Here is a 15,015-nt window from a genome sequence, read left to right on the forward strand (position 1 = left end):
AATGGTATGGGATCAGTCGACTAAATGTATTCGACCGCTTAAGTCCGTTACACTTGATCCCGTGATAAACCTCCCAGGCCGGCGAACCGCGCTGTTGCAGCTCAAGGCAGTCCGCTCGATTCGAATATTGCGCGTGAAAACAAGAGCCACAGTGCTTTATCCAGTCGAGGTAGTTCAAAGTTATCCAACTAGAGATATCAAGGATCCCCATTGGCGAATCGTCTAACCTTCAAGGTAACACCCAATCACAGTCACAAACCTTCCAGATCCATCGAGAACTACACGAATTCATAGCCTTGCGCAACAAAGTGTACAGCATCGTGCGTGGGGCCCACCGCAGCCTCCACTGCGAATTTTGCGGCAAGATTGTGGACTTCTTGGTGTTCGGACCGAACCCAGACGGGCTGTTCCTGAGTATTCTCGGTAAGCGAGCGTCAAAGTCGCTTCTGAACTTCGTCACGGATATTCTCCACCTCACCGTCAAGTCCACCTTACATCCAACCCGATGCAACTGCGCAGGCCTCAGTCTCGTCCCCGAAGCAGTGCATTCATTTCTCTTCGATCCAGCTCCATTCCCAATCACCAACACTCCGACCAATCCACACTATAATTAAAAATGTTTTGCTTTTTATGAATAGCAAATGAAAAGCAAAAACATATTTTTTTCAGGCAGAAATAAAAAACGAACCTATGGATTTTCCCACTCGATTTTTCATTTTTCACTGATTTTCTTCGCGATTAAGTACGAAAACGCCTGTCAAGCGGCGTCTGCAGATACCAATAGCTCCAGGCTATGATGAAGAAGGAGCCGTCCATGGCGGCAGCTAGCGGCGACCCGTTCTACGTTTTCAAGGAGTGCGTGTGGCTGTAGCGGTTATGATATACGCTTTGCCGTCTCTAACACTGCTGCGTATAGTGAACTGGAGAGCAAAGTGTCGGCCGTGAATCAGAAACACGCCAAATGGCGCGCCATCTTGGACGTCAAAGACTCACCCGCCGCAAAGGAACTACCGGCGCTTACACATCGTGCGTGCTGCATTGACTACAACGTTCTCTTTATTGCAACGCGCAACTGACAGCGTGCTGCTGTAGAGATCGAGGGCGCCGTGGTGACAGCGGAGAAGTCGCTCAAGTTTTTGGAAGAGACCATCGTCATGGTGGAAGCCAATCGAGCAAAATTCGAGCACATTGACGCGGCGGAGATCGCAAGTCGGAAAGCGTTTGTAGCCGCCACTAGAAAGGTGAGAGAAAGCGTGGAGATTCAGGAGAGGAAGGAATAAAAAAAGAGCTAATGTCATGTGGGGACAGGAACTCCAAGCTGTTTCAACCGAAATCTCAACCGACACTGTGAAGACACGGATCCGCAAAGAAGAACGCAAGGTATGGAGAGAAATAGGCTGCATGGATGGTGATATTCGGCTGACACGCGTGCAGTTGATGCAACCAGCGAAGTCGTCGACGTCTTTCAGGTCAAATCTCACGGGGCAAGAGCGAAACGAGCGATTTTTGGAGGATGAAACACAGCGGCAACAGGTGCGAGTTTTTTTTTGCTGATTAACGCTGGGTTTATAGCTGCTAATGCACGAGTGATGGCGGATTTTCTTTTGGTATCGCTACAGCAAATTATGCAGGAGCAGAATGACAGTTTGGCAGGACTTCACTCGGATATCACACGCTTGCATGGAGTCACCGTGGAGATCTCGAGCGAAGTCAAACACCAGAATAAGTGCGTACTCTTTGCAGGTTTGAAATTTTTATTCGGCAGTGTGATAATTGTATTTTTTTGTGTGTGTTGGCTACAGAATGTTGGACGATCTGACTGACGATGTGGACGAAGCACAAGAGCGAATGAATTTTGTCATGGGACGTTTGAGCAAACTCCTGAAGACAAAAGGTATACGTGTATACACTCCAGAAATTTCAAAGTTATGCTAACTTTGCCAATTTGCTACTTTTTTAGACAAATGTCAACTTGGACTCATCCTCTTCCTAGTGGCCGTGCTCGTTGTCATGATCTTCCTGGTCGTGTACACATAACGCGGTACTATCTTCCGTAGTTGCTAGACGTTAATATGAAGCTCTAGCTAGACGAATAACTATGTACTGTACTACCGCGTCTTGAGGTCACGCGTTTGTTGCTCTGTTTATCTGTTTATGGGGGGGGGTCTATGAGGGGCACATTGCGCCCAAGAGCGACTTAGTGCCAGTCTAATAACTGCAGGCGTCTTCCTGCTTGGGACGGACACAGTTGGGGGTGCTTCTATTCCTATTGTTCTTGTCCACCTCCTGCACGGTGGCGCCCGAGGCGAAGAGCGGTCTCTGCTGCAACATGTCAAAGTGGTGCTGAGGCCGTGCAGCCACGAGAGACGCGAGTGCCGCCGCGGCCGCATGTGACGAAGCGAGGAGCGGCTGCGCGCGCGGTGAGGACGACGCGCTGGCCGTGAGCTGTTGCTGTTGCAGACGCTGCTCCTTCTTCTTGCGGTCCAGTTTGCGCTGGTTGGCATTAGCGCGCAGTCGGTGGTAGTTGCACAGATTGTGGTAGTCTCCGCACGACTTGAGCGCACGCGCATTGTGGCATTTGCCAGTACGGTACTTGCATTTGAGCTCCGGCGGCACAGGTTCCCCCGTCTCCTCATTCTCCTGTTGCTGGGGCTGGAAAACGGTGCGGAAGCTCGGGAGCTTGGCGTCGTCGACGGTATCAGGTTCGGTTGGCTGCTCCTCCTTCACCTGAGCCTCAGGATGCTGCAGTTTCCGCTTCTTGAGCGTCACAAGCAGCGACTTCATGGAGATGTTGCCGTCCAGCAGTTCCGCCGACGCGTCCTGTTCCTGACCGGCGCTCTCAGCCTCGACAAGCGGCTGGTTCGACACGAATTTCGTGGGGTTGCTGAGATTCACAAGCGCGATGGCTTCCTGCTCCAGAGAGCGCGCCACCTCCTCGTCGACCATGGTTACAGGGTTGCGCAGGACTCGGTCGGCAAATGGCCGGGAGGGCGCCGTGCGATCGTAAGTTAGCTGGTCGTTTGGTCGTTTTTCTGATTCTGGTAACAGCGAGTGGTTGGCAATCGGCGGGGCAACTTGTTGCGTTTTTTGCACAAGATCGAGCATACGAAAAGCAAGATAAAACCCGATATCATAACGGACGGCGCGACTTGAACTCACCGGCACGACCATTGATAACCGCATTCAAGTATGCACCAGTCTCACGGACGGCGGCGCTGCAACTGTGGCCACTACATGTAGACGAGTAAAAGCTGACAAGTTGTTTTTTTGCGCTAGACTTGCCGCGTCTGCTGAAGTTGAAGTGGAGCGAATTACCGCACCAAGAACGTATCATAATGGATCTTAGGTTTTTGATCTCCTTTCAGAGGATCGAGGACAATTAGTACTACGTAGTAGTACGCAATAACTTCATGAGCTTCAATACGCTTGTTGGTGTTATTTTCACATTGACAACAGCTCCAGCAAGAGAGCAACGTCAACGACTACACCATTTCAAAAATGCTTATAGCGTAAGCTTCCACCCTCAATCTCGCCCGTCCGTCCCGCTTAGTCCACCTCTTCGATCTTGGGACCTTCCTCCCCGTCGGCACTCCCAGCACCACTCGGTCCACCAGGTCGTGGACCAGCTCCGCCCATTCCTCCCATTCCAGCACCCGCCTCCGACGCATAGATCTTCTGCAGAATAGGATTGGCCACGCCCTCCAGCTCCTGCTGCTTGGCGTCAAACTCCTCCTTCTCCGCTGCCTGGTTGGCATCCAGCCAATGCAGCGTTTCCGCAACTTTGTCCTCGATACTCTTCTTGTCTTCTTCACTCAGTTTCGCCGCTATCTTCTCCTCGCGCGTCGAGTTTCGAAGCGAAAACGCGTAGTTCTCCAACGCGTTCTTCGACTCGACACGCAGTTTGTTGCGTTCATCTTGATCCTTGTATTTCTCAGCGTCGGCGACCATGCGGTCGATGTCGGATTGCGACAGTCGACCTTTATCGTTCGTGATCGTGATCTTGTTCTCCTTACCGGTGGACTTCTCCACGGCCGAGACGTTCAAAATACCGTTAACATCAACGTCGAACGTGACATCAATTTGCGGAACGCCACGCGGCATGGGCGGGATGCCGTCCAGGTTGAACTTGCCCAGATGATGGTTGTCACGCGTCATAGTCCGCTCGCCCTCGAACACCTGAATCAACACGCCGGACTGGTTGTCGGCGTACGTCGAGAACGACTGCGTCTTCTTCGACGGCACCGTTGTGTTGCGTGGAATGAGCTTAGTCATGACGCCACCGGCTGTCTCCAGGCCCAGCGACAACGGCGCGACGTCCAGTAGCAACAGGTCCTGCAGCTTAGAAGACGACTCGTTGCCACTCAGAATCGCAGCTTGCACGGTGGCGCCGTACGCGACGGCTTCGTCCGGGTTGATGGACTTGAACAGCTCCTTGCCATTGAAGAAATCCTTCAGCAACTGCTGCACCTTCGGGATGCGCGTCGAGCCTCCGACCAATACGATCTCGTTTACCTGGTTCTTGGACAACTTGGAATCCCGCAGAACCTGCGCAACAGGATCCATGGTCTTGCGGAAATATTCGCTGCACAAGTCTTCAAACCGCGCGCGCGTGATGGTCGAGTTGAAGTCCACGCCGTCAAACAGCGAGTCGATCTCGATGTACGCCTGCGCCGAAGTGGACAACGTCCGCTTGGCGCGTTCGCACGCCGTACGAAGACGACGCAGAGCTCGCTGGTTCGACGTCATATCCTTGCGGTGCTTACGCTTGAACTCGGTCACGAAGAACTCGACCAGACGGTTGTCGAAGTCCTCACCGCCCAAGTGGGTGTCACCCGCCGTCGCCTTGACCTCGAAGATCCCGTCTTCAATAGTTAGCAGTGAGACGTCGAACGTACCGCCTCCGAGATCGAAGATCAGCACGTTGTGCTCGCCTCCTTTCTTGTCGAGCCCATAGGCGATCGCAGCAGCCGTCGGCTCATTAATGATACGCAGCACGTTCAGACCAGCAATAGCCCCAGCATCTTTAGTCGCCTGACGCTGCGAGTCGTTGAAGTAGGCCGGGACCGTCACCACTGCATTCTTCACTTGTTTCCCGATGAAAGCCTCCGCGACCTCGCGCATCTTGATCAGCACCATGGACGAGATCTCTTCTGGTTGGAATGTTTTCTTCTCCCCCTTGAACTGCACCACCACTTGCGGTTTGCTTTCGGCACCACGAATTACGTTAAACGGCCAGTGCTTAATGTCCGATTGCACCTCTGGATCGGTGAACTTACGTCCGATCAACCGCTTGACATCAAACACCGTGTTGTGCGCGTTCATAGCCACCTGGTTCTTGGCTGCATCACCGATGAGACGCTCCGTGTCGGTGAACGCCACGTACGACGGGGTCGTGCGGTTCCCCTGATCGTTGGCAATGATCTCCACGCGATCATTCTGCCACACACCAACACACGAGTAGGTCGTGCCCAGATCAATACCAACGCTTTGCCCCGTCACCTTCTCCGGCATCGTCACTCTCTCCTTGCTGTCGTATTGGACAATGACTTGTTACCAAAGTGCGAGAGTCTCCCATCGATCTACAGCTTCGAGAAGCGGCGAGCATGCTCCTGTCCCAAAGTTCTGGTATTCTCGTGATCAAACCAACTGCCACATCCAGCAGCTAACCGGAATAGTTTGTTGAGCATCCGACGGTTGCTATAGATAAAGCTGCGACTCGTCCCTGATTGTGTCGCTAAAATCTCTCGCCCCTTCTCGATGGCGAAGCCTCGTCGTGCGTCGTACGCCGTCACCAGTGCCGAGCTCCCGGTCTTGAAGACGTTGGGGCTCGAGGAAGTTGACCCGGAAGACGTTTTCGAGCTCCAACGCAAGGAAGGCGCCGGCGCTTTTGGTCGCGTGTTTCGCGCCTGCTACAAGAAGGACCGTGCACGCCTCGCAGCGTTAAAAGTGATCCCCGTCGCACTTGAAGCTGGCGAACGGGGGGAAGACATTGAAAGCGTGCGACGTGAGATCCAATTCTTACGCGAATGCGACCACCCGAACGTTGTAGCCTTCCACGGCGCCTACTACAAGGACGGCGCGTTATGGGTCGCGATGGAGCATTGTGCCGGTGGGTCGGTGGGAGATGTCCGTCGTGTCCGCTCCTTAAATGAACGGGAGATCTCCATTATCATGCGTGGAGCACTCAACGGTCTAGCGTACTTGCACTCGCGTCGTAAGATCCACAGAGACGTGAAAGGAGGCAATATTTTACTTACGGATTCCGGCCAAGTCAAGATCGCGGACTTCGGTGTGTCAGCTCAACTCCGAGACACTTTATCTCGTCGGGGTTCATTCGTGGGTACCCCGTACTGGATGAGTCCGGAGCTCATTCAAGACAGCGACTACGACTTCAAAGCCGACATTTGGTCCTTGGGGATCACGGCGATTGAGCTAGCAGACCAGAAGCCGCCACTCTTTGACGAGCATCCTATGCGAGTCCTCATCCAAATCCCTCGCAACCCGCCGCCACAAGTCGCTCACCCGGAGAAATGGTCGGCGGCGTTCTTGGATTTCCTACGCTTCTGTCTACGTAAAGATCCCGCCGAACGCCCGACTGCAGTCGAGTGCATGCAACACGAGTTCATACGTCGTGAAGCGCACATTGAAAGGGTCTTTGCCGGTGGAGAGAAACCTGCAGCTCCTACGGTTGAGCAAGAACTCGACAATGAAATCGCAGAGGAGATTAGTGACGCCTCGTCATCTTCACATAGCGACGTTGAGGGTGAAGCTTCGACCGGGTTACTGGGCGAGACTTTCGAGTTTCGGGCGCAGTCTCCAATGGTCCCGGCAAAGCTACAGCTACACGCTTCTGCAAGTGCTGACGACCTGTTAACCCTGTCGACCGACGAGCTCCCAGCGCTCAGTCAGAAGGACAACAAGCTGAATCTCGAGCATCGCACATCGACGACTGCGAGTTTCCGTCAACCTGCGACGGAGTTCAAGCTCTTGCCATCCTCTGCCAAGTCCCCAGTCATGCGTGGCAGTACTCGCGATCCCTCGGCTCGCTTTGTCAAGCTCAACGACTCTCGAACGTCTAGCGACGTTTCTTTAAACTCTTTATCAATCTCGTCCGACGTCGCCTCTAAAAGGCCTCCACGATCGCCAGTATCTTTGCGTCCAAAGGCTTCGTCGTCTCCCCCAACGTCTCCATCCGTAAAGTCATCATGGCTGTCCGTATCGTCCCGAGATGACCCTCTCGCAAGCATCGACACAGTCACTAACGCTCGTGTGAACCGCCTTCTCTCCTCCCTGTCCACATCCACATCGTCTCCAAGTCTAGCGGCTGCAATGCGTGCCTACAACGACCAATACACCGTGGACTCGCCCAATCGACACTCAAGACGACAAAGCTTCAATTGGCGCTCAGAGACCGCTCTAGGAGCCACCAACCGCGAAGGATCGACGCGTTCCAGTGGCAAAATCTTCGTCGGCGATCCGTTCCGAGCTTCCCACGATGTCTGTGTCAAGTACAACTCCATCCAGGCCCAGTACGAAGGCGCACCCATGTCCGCCGAGTGGGCAGCGCTGCACAAACAATTCGGGATCGCGTTATCCCACATGCGTTGTCGACAAGGAACAGACATCGACGACCAAGTGCCAGCACTCGTCCGCATGCTACGTCGAGAACTGGCGCGTCACGGAGGCTTGAAATGCAAATACATCTTCCGCGTTTCACCCGTTCAGGACGAGGTGCAACGTGCCAAAGCCGCGATCAATCGAGGCTCGTTTGAGCCCGCCCAAGTCTCAGATCCACACGTGTACGCCAGTCTCCTGAAGCTGTGGCTTCGTGAGCTGCCCGTTCTCTTACTGGACGTCTTGGATGTCCACGATCTGGCCTCCGTCACCAAGTTAGTAACCACGGGGAAGCTCGACGACGACGATGATCTGCACCTCGTTACGACTGAAAACATCGATCTAGTGGACGCTCAGATCGCACGCACCCTTCAGAAACTGGGCCAGCGAGAGAACGCTGTGTTTCAATGGCTGCTGGAGCACATGCTGGAGGTTAACACGCACCGCTCGGTCAACCAGATGACGACGCAAGCGCTGGCCACTGTGATGGCTCCCAACGTCTTCTCGTGCGCAGGAATGGCTCGATCAACGCAGGAAAACGCGGGGAATCTCATGAAGCAGATCGTGCTCTTTCTCCGCGTCTTGTTGTCCTGGAGACGTGCCAGTTTGCCTGCCTCGACGTATCTGCTTGAACAAGAAGAGAAGAACGTGGCAGCAGCGTTTTCGACCAAAGCAGAGACCGCCAACGTGTCGACCATGCAGCACAAAGTGCGTCAGTCGCTAACAAAACTCGTGAAAAGTCCAGAAACTCCGGAGTCGGAGAGTGAATTGGTCTCGTTTGAGACGGCACTGCGCAGTCGCGTGGACCAGCTTTGGTCTGATCTAGAGAAGAGCGAGGTCACTACCGTCGAGACCCAACGACAGGAGAATGTTCTACGTCGTGTCTTCAGTGAATTCCAGTTATCTACACTGCAGTTGATAGTTCGGTACGCGAAGAAACGAGAAGAATGCACGTGGGCGAATCTTCTTCTCGAGAACGTAAAGGAGAACAAGCCACTGGAGACGAAGACGCCCGCGTCGCTCGGAAGGATGAAAGATCTGGTGGATGCTGCGTTGACGTTCGAAGCTTTTTGTCGTCTTCTCGATCGAGAACAGACGACGCAGGAGAAGTTGGAGAAGCTGCAGACTCGACTTGGAGACGCAGCGATTCGTCACGAGAGCAACCAGGTCGGATCGCTCTCTAGAAACATTTTCTATCATTTATCACGCACATATGCGCAACAACTCAAGACTTCACACTCGTCAAATCAAATCGAAGACACGAGTGTCAGTAGAACTTTACTCAATGGAGCAGTCCGTCTAGCTGCGCGGTCTGGCAACGACGCGAAGCTGCATCGCAACGTGGCAAAACTAGGAGAACGTCAGCCCGCGATCGGGAATCTACTGGTTCTACTTGGAGAGTGTAGTCAGAGACGACGACAGAGTGGGGCGCAGAGTCTGGAATGGCTGCAAACGCAGCTCATGGAGTCCATTCCACCACCCACCACACCTTAAACAAGTTGTTTATTTCTCGGTTTTAAGGCTTATTTTCGAGAGCTCTTAACTCCGAAGAGGGTCTTCTTTGGAGCACTAACGAATGTCGCTCCCCATGCCTTTGATGAGCTCTTTCCATCCTTCATCTTGGCGAGTACAGCGGAAACAGTGTCGGAAGATAGATGCGAGTACTTGCCACGAGCATCTCTACTCATAAAAGATCCACAAACAAGATGTGAGTATACTCACCACTTTTCTACAAAACTGAAAATGATGGGACGTACTTTTGCTGCGGATCAAGGAAAGCTTCGACGCGTCCAGAGACGAAGAGGTCGACGAGATGCGAGATGGGCACGAAGCAATCTTTCAGCTGAGCAATCGGGACGGACTCGATGAAGTCCAGCAGCACGTCCAAGTTGCGTTTGAAGTTGGCAATCCCCTCCATGTTGAGCTTCTTCACCGTGGCCCCACTCAAAATCTGCTCCAGCGACTTGGCCAGATAGCTGCACGAAGCAAAGTGAACAGCTTCCTGGACTGCTGGAGGCAGCTGACCCAGTTGCGCAAACGTCACTTTGAGGTAGTTGATGAGGTCCCACATGGAAGGATCTGGCTGGGTCAGCACCGCACTGGGAGTCCAGTTGAGGTAGTAGAAACTCGATAACAACTCGTCAATCTTCTTCAACTAGAATAAAAAACAGGTAGCAGATGAGTATTACACACTAAAAAAAATACTTTCAACACCATACCATGAGCTCGCAGACCATATCTTGCGCTCTTGTAGTTGTGCTCTCGAACTTCTTCTTGGCTGCAGCCTTACTCAACAGCAGTCGACTGGAGCAAGGCTTTATGAGTTGCGTGTTCGCTCCTCGGAGCGTATTACTGACACTGTAGCCATACGTCCGCGCTTCCCACGCTTCCGTCTGAATCTTGACGTGTTCCTCGAAGCGATCACAGGCACAAGCCAGAAACGACGCGTTCGTCCCCATCATGACGGCCTGTAAGCAACAAGGAGGAGCTGTAAGACACTACACGCACCCACTACTGTTTACTACTGTATACCGTCGAAACTTGCAGGTCTGTGTGCTGGTCGATCACTTCGTTCAACGTTTCGTTAAGAAACGACAGCGCCTCGATCGTGTCACTTCGCACCCACTCGCCCCAGTCGTCAATGTTCAAATAGCTACATCACGGCACGAGTGAATAATCATTGTACCCATTCACACAACGAGAGAGTTCCATTCCTACCGCTCATAGTCGAACATCATCTGGACCAGCGCCTCGATACTCGTACAGCTCTTTACGACCACCTAATAAAACAAAAGATACAGAGGTCAGTGAATGCCACACACCCAGCTTTTATCAGCCACACGTACACTGGTAAACGGCAGCACAACGAGGTTGGATCCGAGATCGACATTCTTCAACAAACGTCCGTCTTCTTTCTCCAATCCGCAGCACTGCAGCGTCTAAAATACAAAAAGAACTGAGTTTAAAACACAATCCGGCCGACAAAAGTCCGTGAAAAATACCGCTCGAAGTTGCTCGGAAGAGACTTGAACGCGCTCGAAAGTATCGCTGGACATGAATTCCCGAAGCTTCCTGCAGTCCACGCCACACAGTTGTGTCAATACCCTCGCCCTCCTTCTGCAGCCATGTATTAAAGTACCTCTTGGTTTCCGCCATGATTGCGCTCCGGAAGTGCGTTCCCAAGCGACGGAAAGTGTCAAACATCAGCGTGGAGTTGTACTCGTGCACCTCGTCACTTAGCGTTCGAGCACACACGATCGCTCGGAGCTTGATATCGAGGATCGTACTCGGCACGTTGACGCTCAAGACCGAAGTCGACACAATGCCACACAAACTCTGCATCACGAGATGGAAGATCCCATTGATCTCTTTCTTGGACAGCAACGCAGCGTCCGAGTAGCGCCACAGCAAATGTTCAAGGCAAAAAGCGCCCGTCAACTTCTTGGACAGCTCGTCGTGCTGCGCTACAAACTTGTCCGGAGTGATCGTAGTAACTGCGCCTCTTAGAAACGACGTTAACTGCAATTGAGGCTGTTAATAAAAGTGCAAAAACAAACGTTAAATAACAGCAGAACAAAACCTCTAAAACTTAATAAACGTAGCCATCTTTACCAAGCGGTTGGCATTGTAGAACGCCGCCAGTTCAGGGACTTGACTTATGGCACGGAAGACGTGGAGGATCCTCAGCATCGGCGACAGCTGAGCCAGAGCTTCTTTTCATGTAGTTGGAGTGAATGTTACTGCGCTCGCGTAAAGTATCAGCGTCGGAGTTGAAGACGCGGATGGACGGCAGCTTGAACGAGTCTTCGCTCACTAACGATCTTCCCGAGTCGGACGGACTCAACGAGGCTCGAGGACTGGCAGGAACTTGGCCGCTGTTGGATCTCCCAAGCGCATGGCCGCTCTTCTCTAGCACGTCCTGTTCGTAGTATTGCTCGCTGATTTGGTTCTCCAGGCGATGAATTGCTGCTTGACCAATTGACTAAACAGCAAAAAAAAACAGAAATATCAAAATTTAGTCCAAATTTTGGTGTCTAAGTTTTGAATTTTTCGTACCAATGACGCCGCGCGAACATCTTCCAGCCAGACGGAGGCATTTCGCTTCGCTTCGTCCTTGATAGTTCGCATGGCAACGTGCATCCAGTCGCTCATGCGTTGTGGGAATAGTCGACCCTAGTAGAGCCGGGAGTTTAGGATCCTTGAAGCAAAACTGAAAGCTTGAGCAACAAAAATCGTACTCGAAAGGCTGCAATTTCGACGCGGAGTTCTTCAAGCATTTTGAGTGCATGGAACAGTTTGCCCTGTTGGATGTAAGCCTCGATTGATGCAGCGAGAGCCACCTACCCAGTAGTAATAATCGTTATTGGCAGGAGTACTATTTTTATGACTTCTCAACTTACTATGCGTTGGCATTGCTGTAGCTTCTCGATGGACTCGTCAATGTGCTTTTGCACCATACAGCATGTGGCCAGGGAGTCGTGGACTGAGAGGATCCCCGACGTTGACGTTACGAGTTCGCTCTGAAAACGATCGATATCATTCTGCTCCGATGATCATAAATATTATATCAGAACTTGAGTACTATTTTGAGGCGTGAGTACTAGAACCACCTGCAGCTTGGATACGTCCGCCTTCATATGCACGATCTCCTCGATCGAGTCTACAAACTCCTGGAAATTGGAGCTGCATACGTCGCGGATCTCGTTCTCCTTGGTCGCCGCATATTCCTGCAGGCTGGCTGTATACTTAGTATTATTAGTATTATTCGACATTTTTCACAAAAAATACTACAATTGCCACACCGGTGAAGTTGTTGCCCCACTGCTTCTCGATGGCCAGCTGGATACCGGAGGCGAGTCGTGCGCGAGACTGCGCGATGTTCTCCACAAGTACAACCCACTCTTGTTTGCTCTGCCATGCGCGGGCCGGCGCACCGGCTGCGATCTTAACGGGGCCCTCCATCACAGTGCGAAAGTGTCCGTTGAAGATTGCAGTGAAAAAGTCGTGGCTACACCAGGCCAATGAATCGGTTTGATTGGCCAGAATCAACCGGATCATTTGCCACTCGAGCAACAGACGGCACGAAATATCACCGCGCAATATGCGAAGGCGACATATGAACGAAATTTCAGCCACATATTTCGCTCTTGCACGTGATAAAGGCAAAACGGTTGAATGTTGTGCCAAAAAGGCGAAGCACGAAGCTGTGATTGTAAACTTTGGGAGGACACAGATTTGAGCTGATGTCAGGGCTTGCGTTCTTTTCGAAAACGCTGTGGAAAATACTGTGTACTGTGCATCTCGTTCTCACGGTCGTTGAACTACACGTTCAACCTGCAGCACAGCGCAGTCTTCGTGCGCCGATCCGTATCCGTAAGGATATGACGGCGGAAATGATAAATCGACCTGCTTCTTGCGTACGGGTCGAATTATCATTTTCTGTGGGATAATTTTCGGATATTTGTGTCAAATAACGCTTTTGCCACAATAACGAGAGCAATGATACGGTTTATCACGGTTGGTAAGTAAATAGTCACGGCTCGGTCTCAAGAGCCTCTTGAGACTCTTGAAGAGGAGCCACAATTGTGAGCCAGACACGATAAATTTGATAGGATTATCGCACCTCGCAGAATTTCAACTCGCCCAAGGAAGGGTAATAATCTGCGGAACTTGTACCATTTTGAAGCTTCCCTATGTAAAGCGAAACCAAGTGATCCCTGGAGCTTCTATTAATACTAGGAGTTCTTTTTTACTCATCTTAGAGTAATACATGTATCGCTCAAATCACCAACGACACCAACTGCCAGTTGAACTGGACATGTTCCGACCCCCCCTGCACTTTTGCTTGGGGCATCGCATGCGGGGAAAGGGCAACCCAGCACACTGTCTATCATGGTTACGGTTGTGATCGCCCACCCTGCAGGAGTCCTGCCAGGACAGCGGAATTCGTCGTCGTGTTGATCACTTGTGAACTTTCGCCTACGACACGCACTCAGTCTCAGTCGGAGCCCAAGCACTCAAGTCACTTTCTCCAAGCCAAACTCGTTGATCATGCCGTCTGGAATTCCCTCCGCGATGCCGAACCTGCAGTCCTTGTCGCCTGTGACCATCACACCGACTCGAATCTCCAGGTCCTCAGAACCGCTGGCGCTCTTGGAAAAAATCGATCACGTTGAGATCAACCGCACCACTGTGCGCGGCGGTGTCGTGTACTACGTGTTGGATGTGTATCTTGAGCATAACACGTCTCGCATCCCGACCAACAAGAACACGTCCACAGGTCGACCCGACTACCAGTTGCTGCGCCGTTTCAATGACTTTGCCAATGTCCGCTATCAGGTGTGGGCGTATGCGCAGCGCAAGCATCAGGACGGATGCGCCTGCAAGTACTGTGACGCGTTCATGAGCTACGTCGTGCATTCCATGTCCCAGCCGCGGTTGTTCGTCAAGCTGGCCACAGGTGTGGACACGCGCAAGAAACTGATGGCGAGATTCTGCAATGAGTTCCTCTGTATGACCGTCGGTGGCAAGACCGAGCCCAGACCTCGCAACATTTCGTGTGACGGTTTCCAAGCCATCCCGTACGTAATGGAGCGCTTCTTCCGCAATGAGTCATAGTCTCCGTTGTGAGTGTGTCCTGAAATCGATCGAAGGTTTCACGTTATTCGGACAGACTCGCACAACTCACTGCCTAAGTATTCGTATTTAATTCCAAGATGAGGCACTGCAAAGACCAGGAGCTCGATGGTAGACTACATGTAGTTAGCCCAATACAGCATGATTGCTCTTCCAGTTGATGTAGTATGGTGCTTATAGCCTTAACCATGTCAAGCATTTCAACAGATCCTATCACTATAAGTGGTGTCGGTTATTGATAACTATTCACCAATACGCCTGTCGATTTTGTCAATCAAGGATCCCGAGATGCTGGTGGTGCAAAACACTTCGAGCACGACAGATACTTCTACAGTAGAAAGCGAGCTGATACCGGTAGTTCTTTGTATAAATGGCAGCAGTATCTCAACGCCTACGCACAGCTCCAAACATTCCATCCCTTAAACACCTCCAGATACTGGTACATATATCAAATAATACAAAAGCAGGCAGTGGCCACCGAATGATACCGTCGTCATTGGAGCTGAAAATTGTGGCTGGTACCAACCAAATTTTGGCCTATGCCAGAACAATTGTTTTTTGCAGAATTAGTCGATCAGGTTTGTTTAACTTGATCTCACCTAGTCATCGGAGTATACCTCACTTTATTTATTTGGAAGTTTCGCTGGAACACAAGTCACAAGCATCGATAACCTATATGCTCGTTTTTCTCCTTTGGCAGACCATCGATCGGCGTACGATTCTCAAGCAGTCCTGGAGGATATGACCGCAATTTTTATTGCAAAG

The 15,015-nt window shown here is 51.7% G+C and overlaps 6 protein-coding genes across 6 annotated transcripts; 3 read left to right on the forward strand and 3 right to left on the reverse strand.

Annotated features, from left to right (window-relative positions):
- Positions 1–1,437: 1,437 nt before the first annotated feature.
- Positions 1,438–2,037, forward strand: PITG_11250 (uncharacterized protein; the record flags this gene model as incomplete). Its single annotated transcript, XM_002901963.1, has 4 exons — positions 1,438–1,533; positions 1,620–1,726; positions 1,803–1,894; positions 1,961–2,037. 4 exons carry the CDS (start codon positions 1,438–1,440, stop codon positions 2,035–2,037), a joined length of 372 nt encoding a protein of 123 aa, XP_002902009.1.
- Positions 2,038–2,208: 171 nt separating this feature from the next.
- Positions 2,209–2,784, reverse strand: PITG_11251 (uncharacterized protein; the record flags this gene model as incomplete). The annotated part of the gene is made up of 1 exon (XM_002901964.1): positions 2,209–2,784. One exon carries the CDS (start codon positions 2,782–2,784, stop codon positions 2,209–2,211), a length of 576 nt encoding a protein of 191 aa, XP_002902010.1.
- A 762-nt stretch (positions 2,785–3,546) lies between these two features.
- On the reverse strand, positions 3,547–5,511 carry PITG_11252 (heat shock protein 70; the record flags this gene model as incomplete). The annotated part of the gene is made up of 1 exon (XM_002901965.1): positions 3,547–5,511. One exon carries the CDS (start codon positions 5,509–5,511, stop codon positions 3,547–3,549), a length of 1,965 nt encoding a protein of 654 aa, XP_002902011.1.
- Positions 5,512–5,757: 246 nt separating this feature from the next.
- PITG_11253 (serine/threonine protein kinase) lies at positions 5,758–9,108 on the forward strand (the record flags this gene model as incomplete). The annotated part of the gene is made up of 1 exon (XM_002901966.1): positions 5,758–9,108. One exon carries the CDS (start codon positions 5,758–5,760, stop codon positions 9,106–9,108), a length of 3,351 nt encoding a protein of 1,116 aa, XP_002902012.1.
- A 29-nt stretch (positions 9,109–9,137) lies between these two features.
- On the reverse strand, positions 9,138–12,576 carry PITG_11254 (exocyst complex component, putative; the record flags this gene model as incomplete). The annotated part of the gene is made up of 15 exons (XM_002901967.1): positions 9,138–9,294; positions 9,372–9,769; positions 9,834–10,082; positions 10,147–10,267; positions 10,333–10,394; positions 10,461–10,553; positions 10,617–10,686; positions 10,754–11,145; positions 11,227–11,313; positions 11,393–11,596; positions 11,671–11,787; positions 11,853–11,954; positions 12,015–12,155; positions 12,225–12,352; positions 12,417–12,576. The coding sequence occupies 15 exons, from the start codon at positions 12,574–12,576 to the stop codon at positions 9,138–9,140; spliced, it is 2,481 nt and encodes an 826-aa protein (XP_002902013.1).
- A 1,113-nt stretch (positions 12,577–13,689) lies between these two features.
- PITG_11255 (uncharacterized protein) lies at positions 13,690–14,232 on the forward strand (the record flags this gene model as incomplete). The annotated part of the gene is made up of 1 exon (XM_002901968.1): positions 13,690–14,232. One exon carries the CDS (start codon positions 13,690–13,692, stop codon positions 14,230–14,232), a length of 543 nt encoding a protein of 180 aa, XP_002902014.1.
- Positions 14,233–15,015: the final 783 nt, after the last annotated feature.

This window comes from Phytophthora infestans, genomic scaffold (genome assembly GCF_000142945.1).
Source record: "Phytophthora infestans T30-4 supercont1.19 genomic scaffold, whole genome shotgun sequence".
In the NCBI taxonomy this organism is placed as follows: domain Eukaryota; phylum Oomycota; class Peronosporomycetes; order Peronosporales; family Peronosporaceae; genus Phytophthora; species Phytophthora infestans.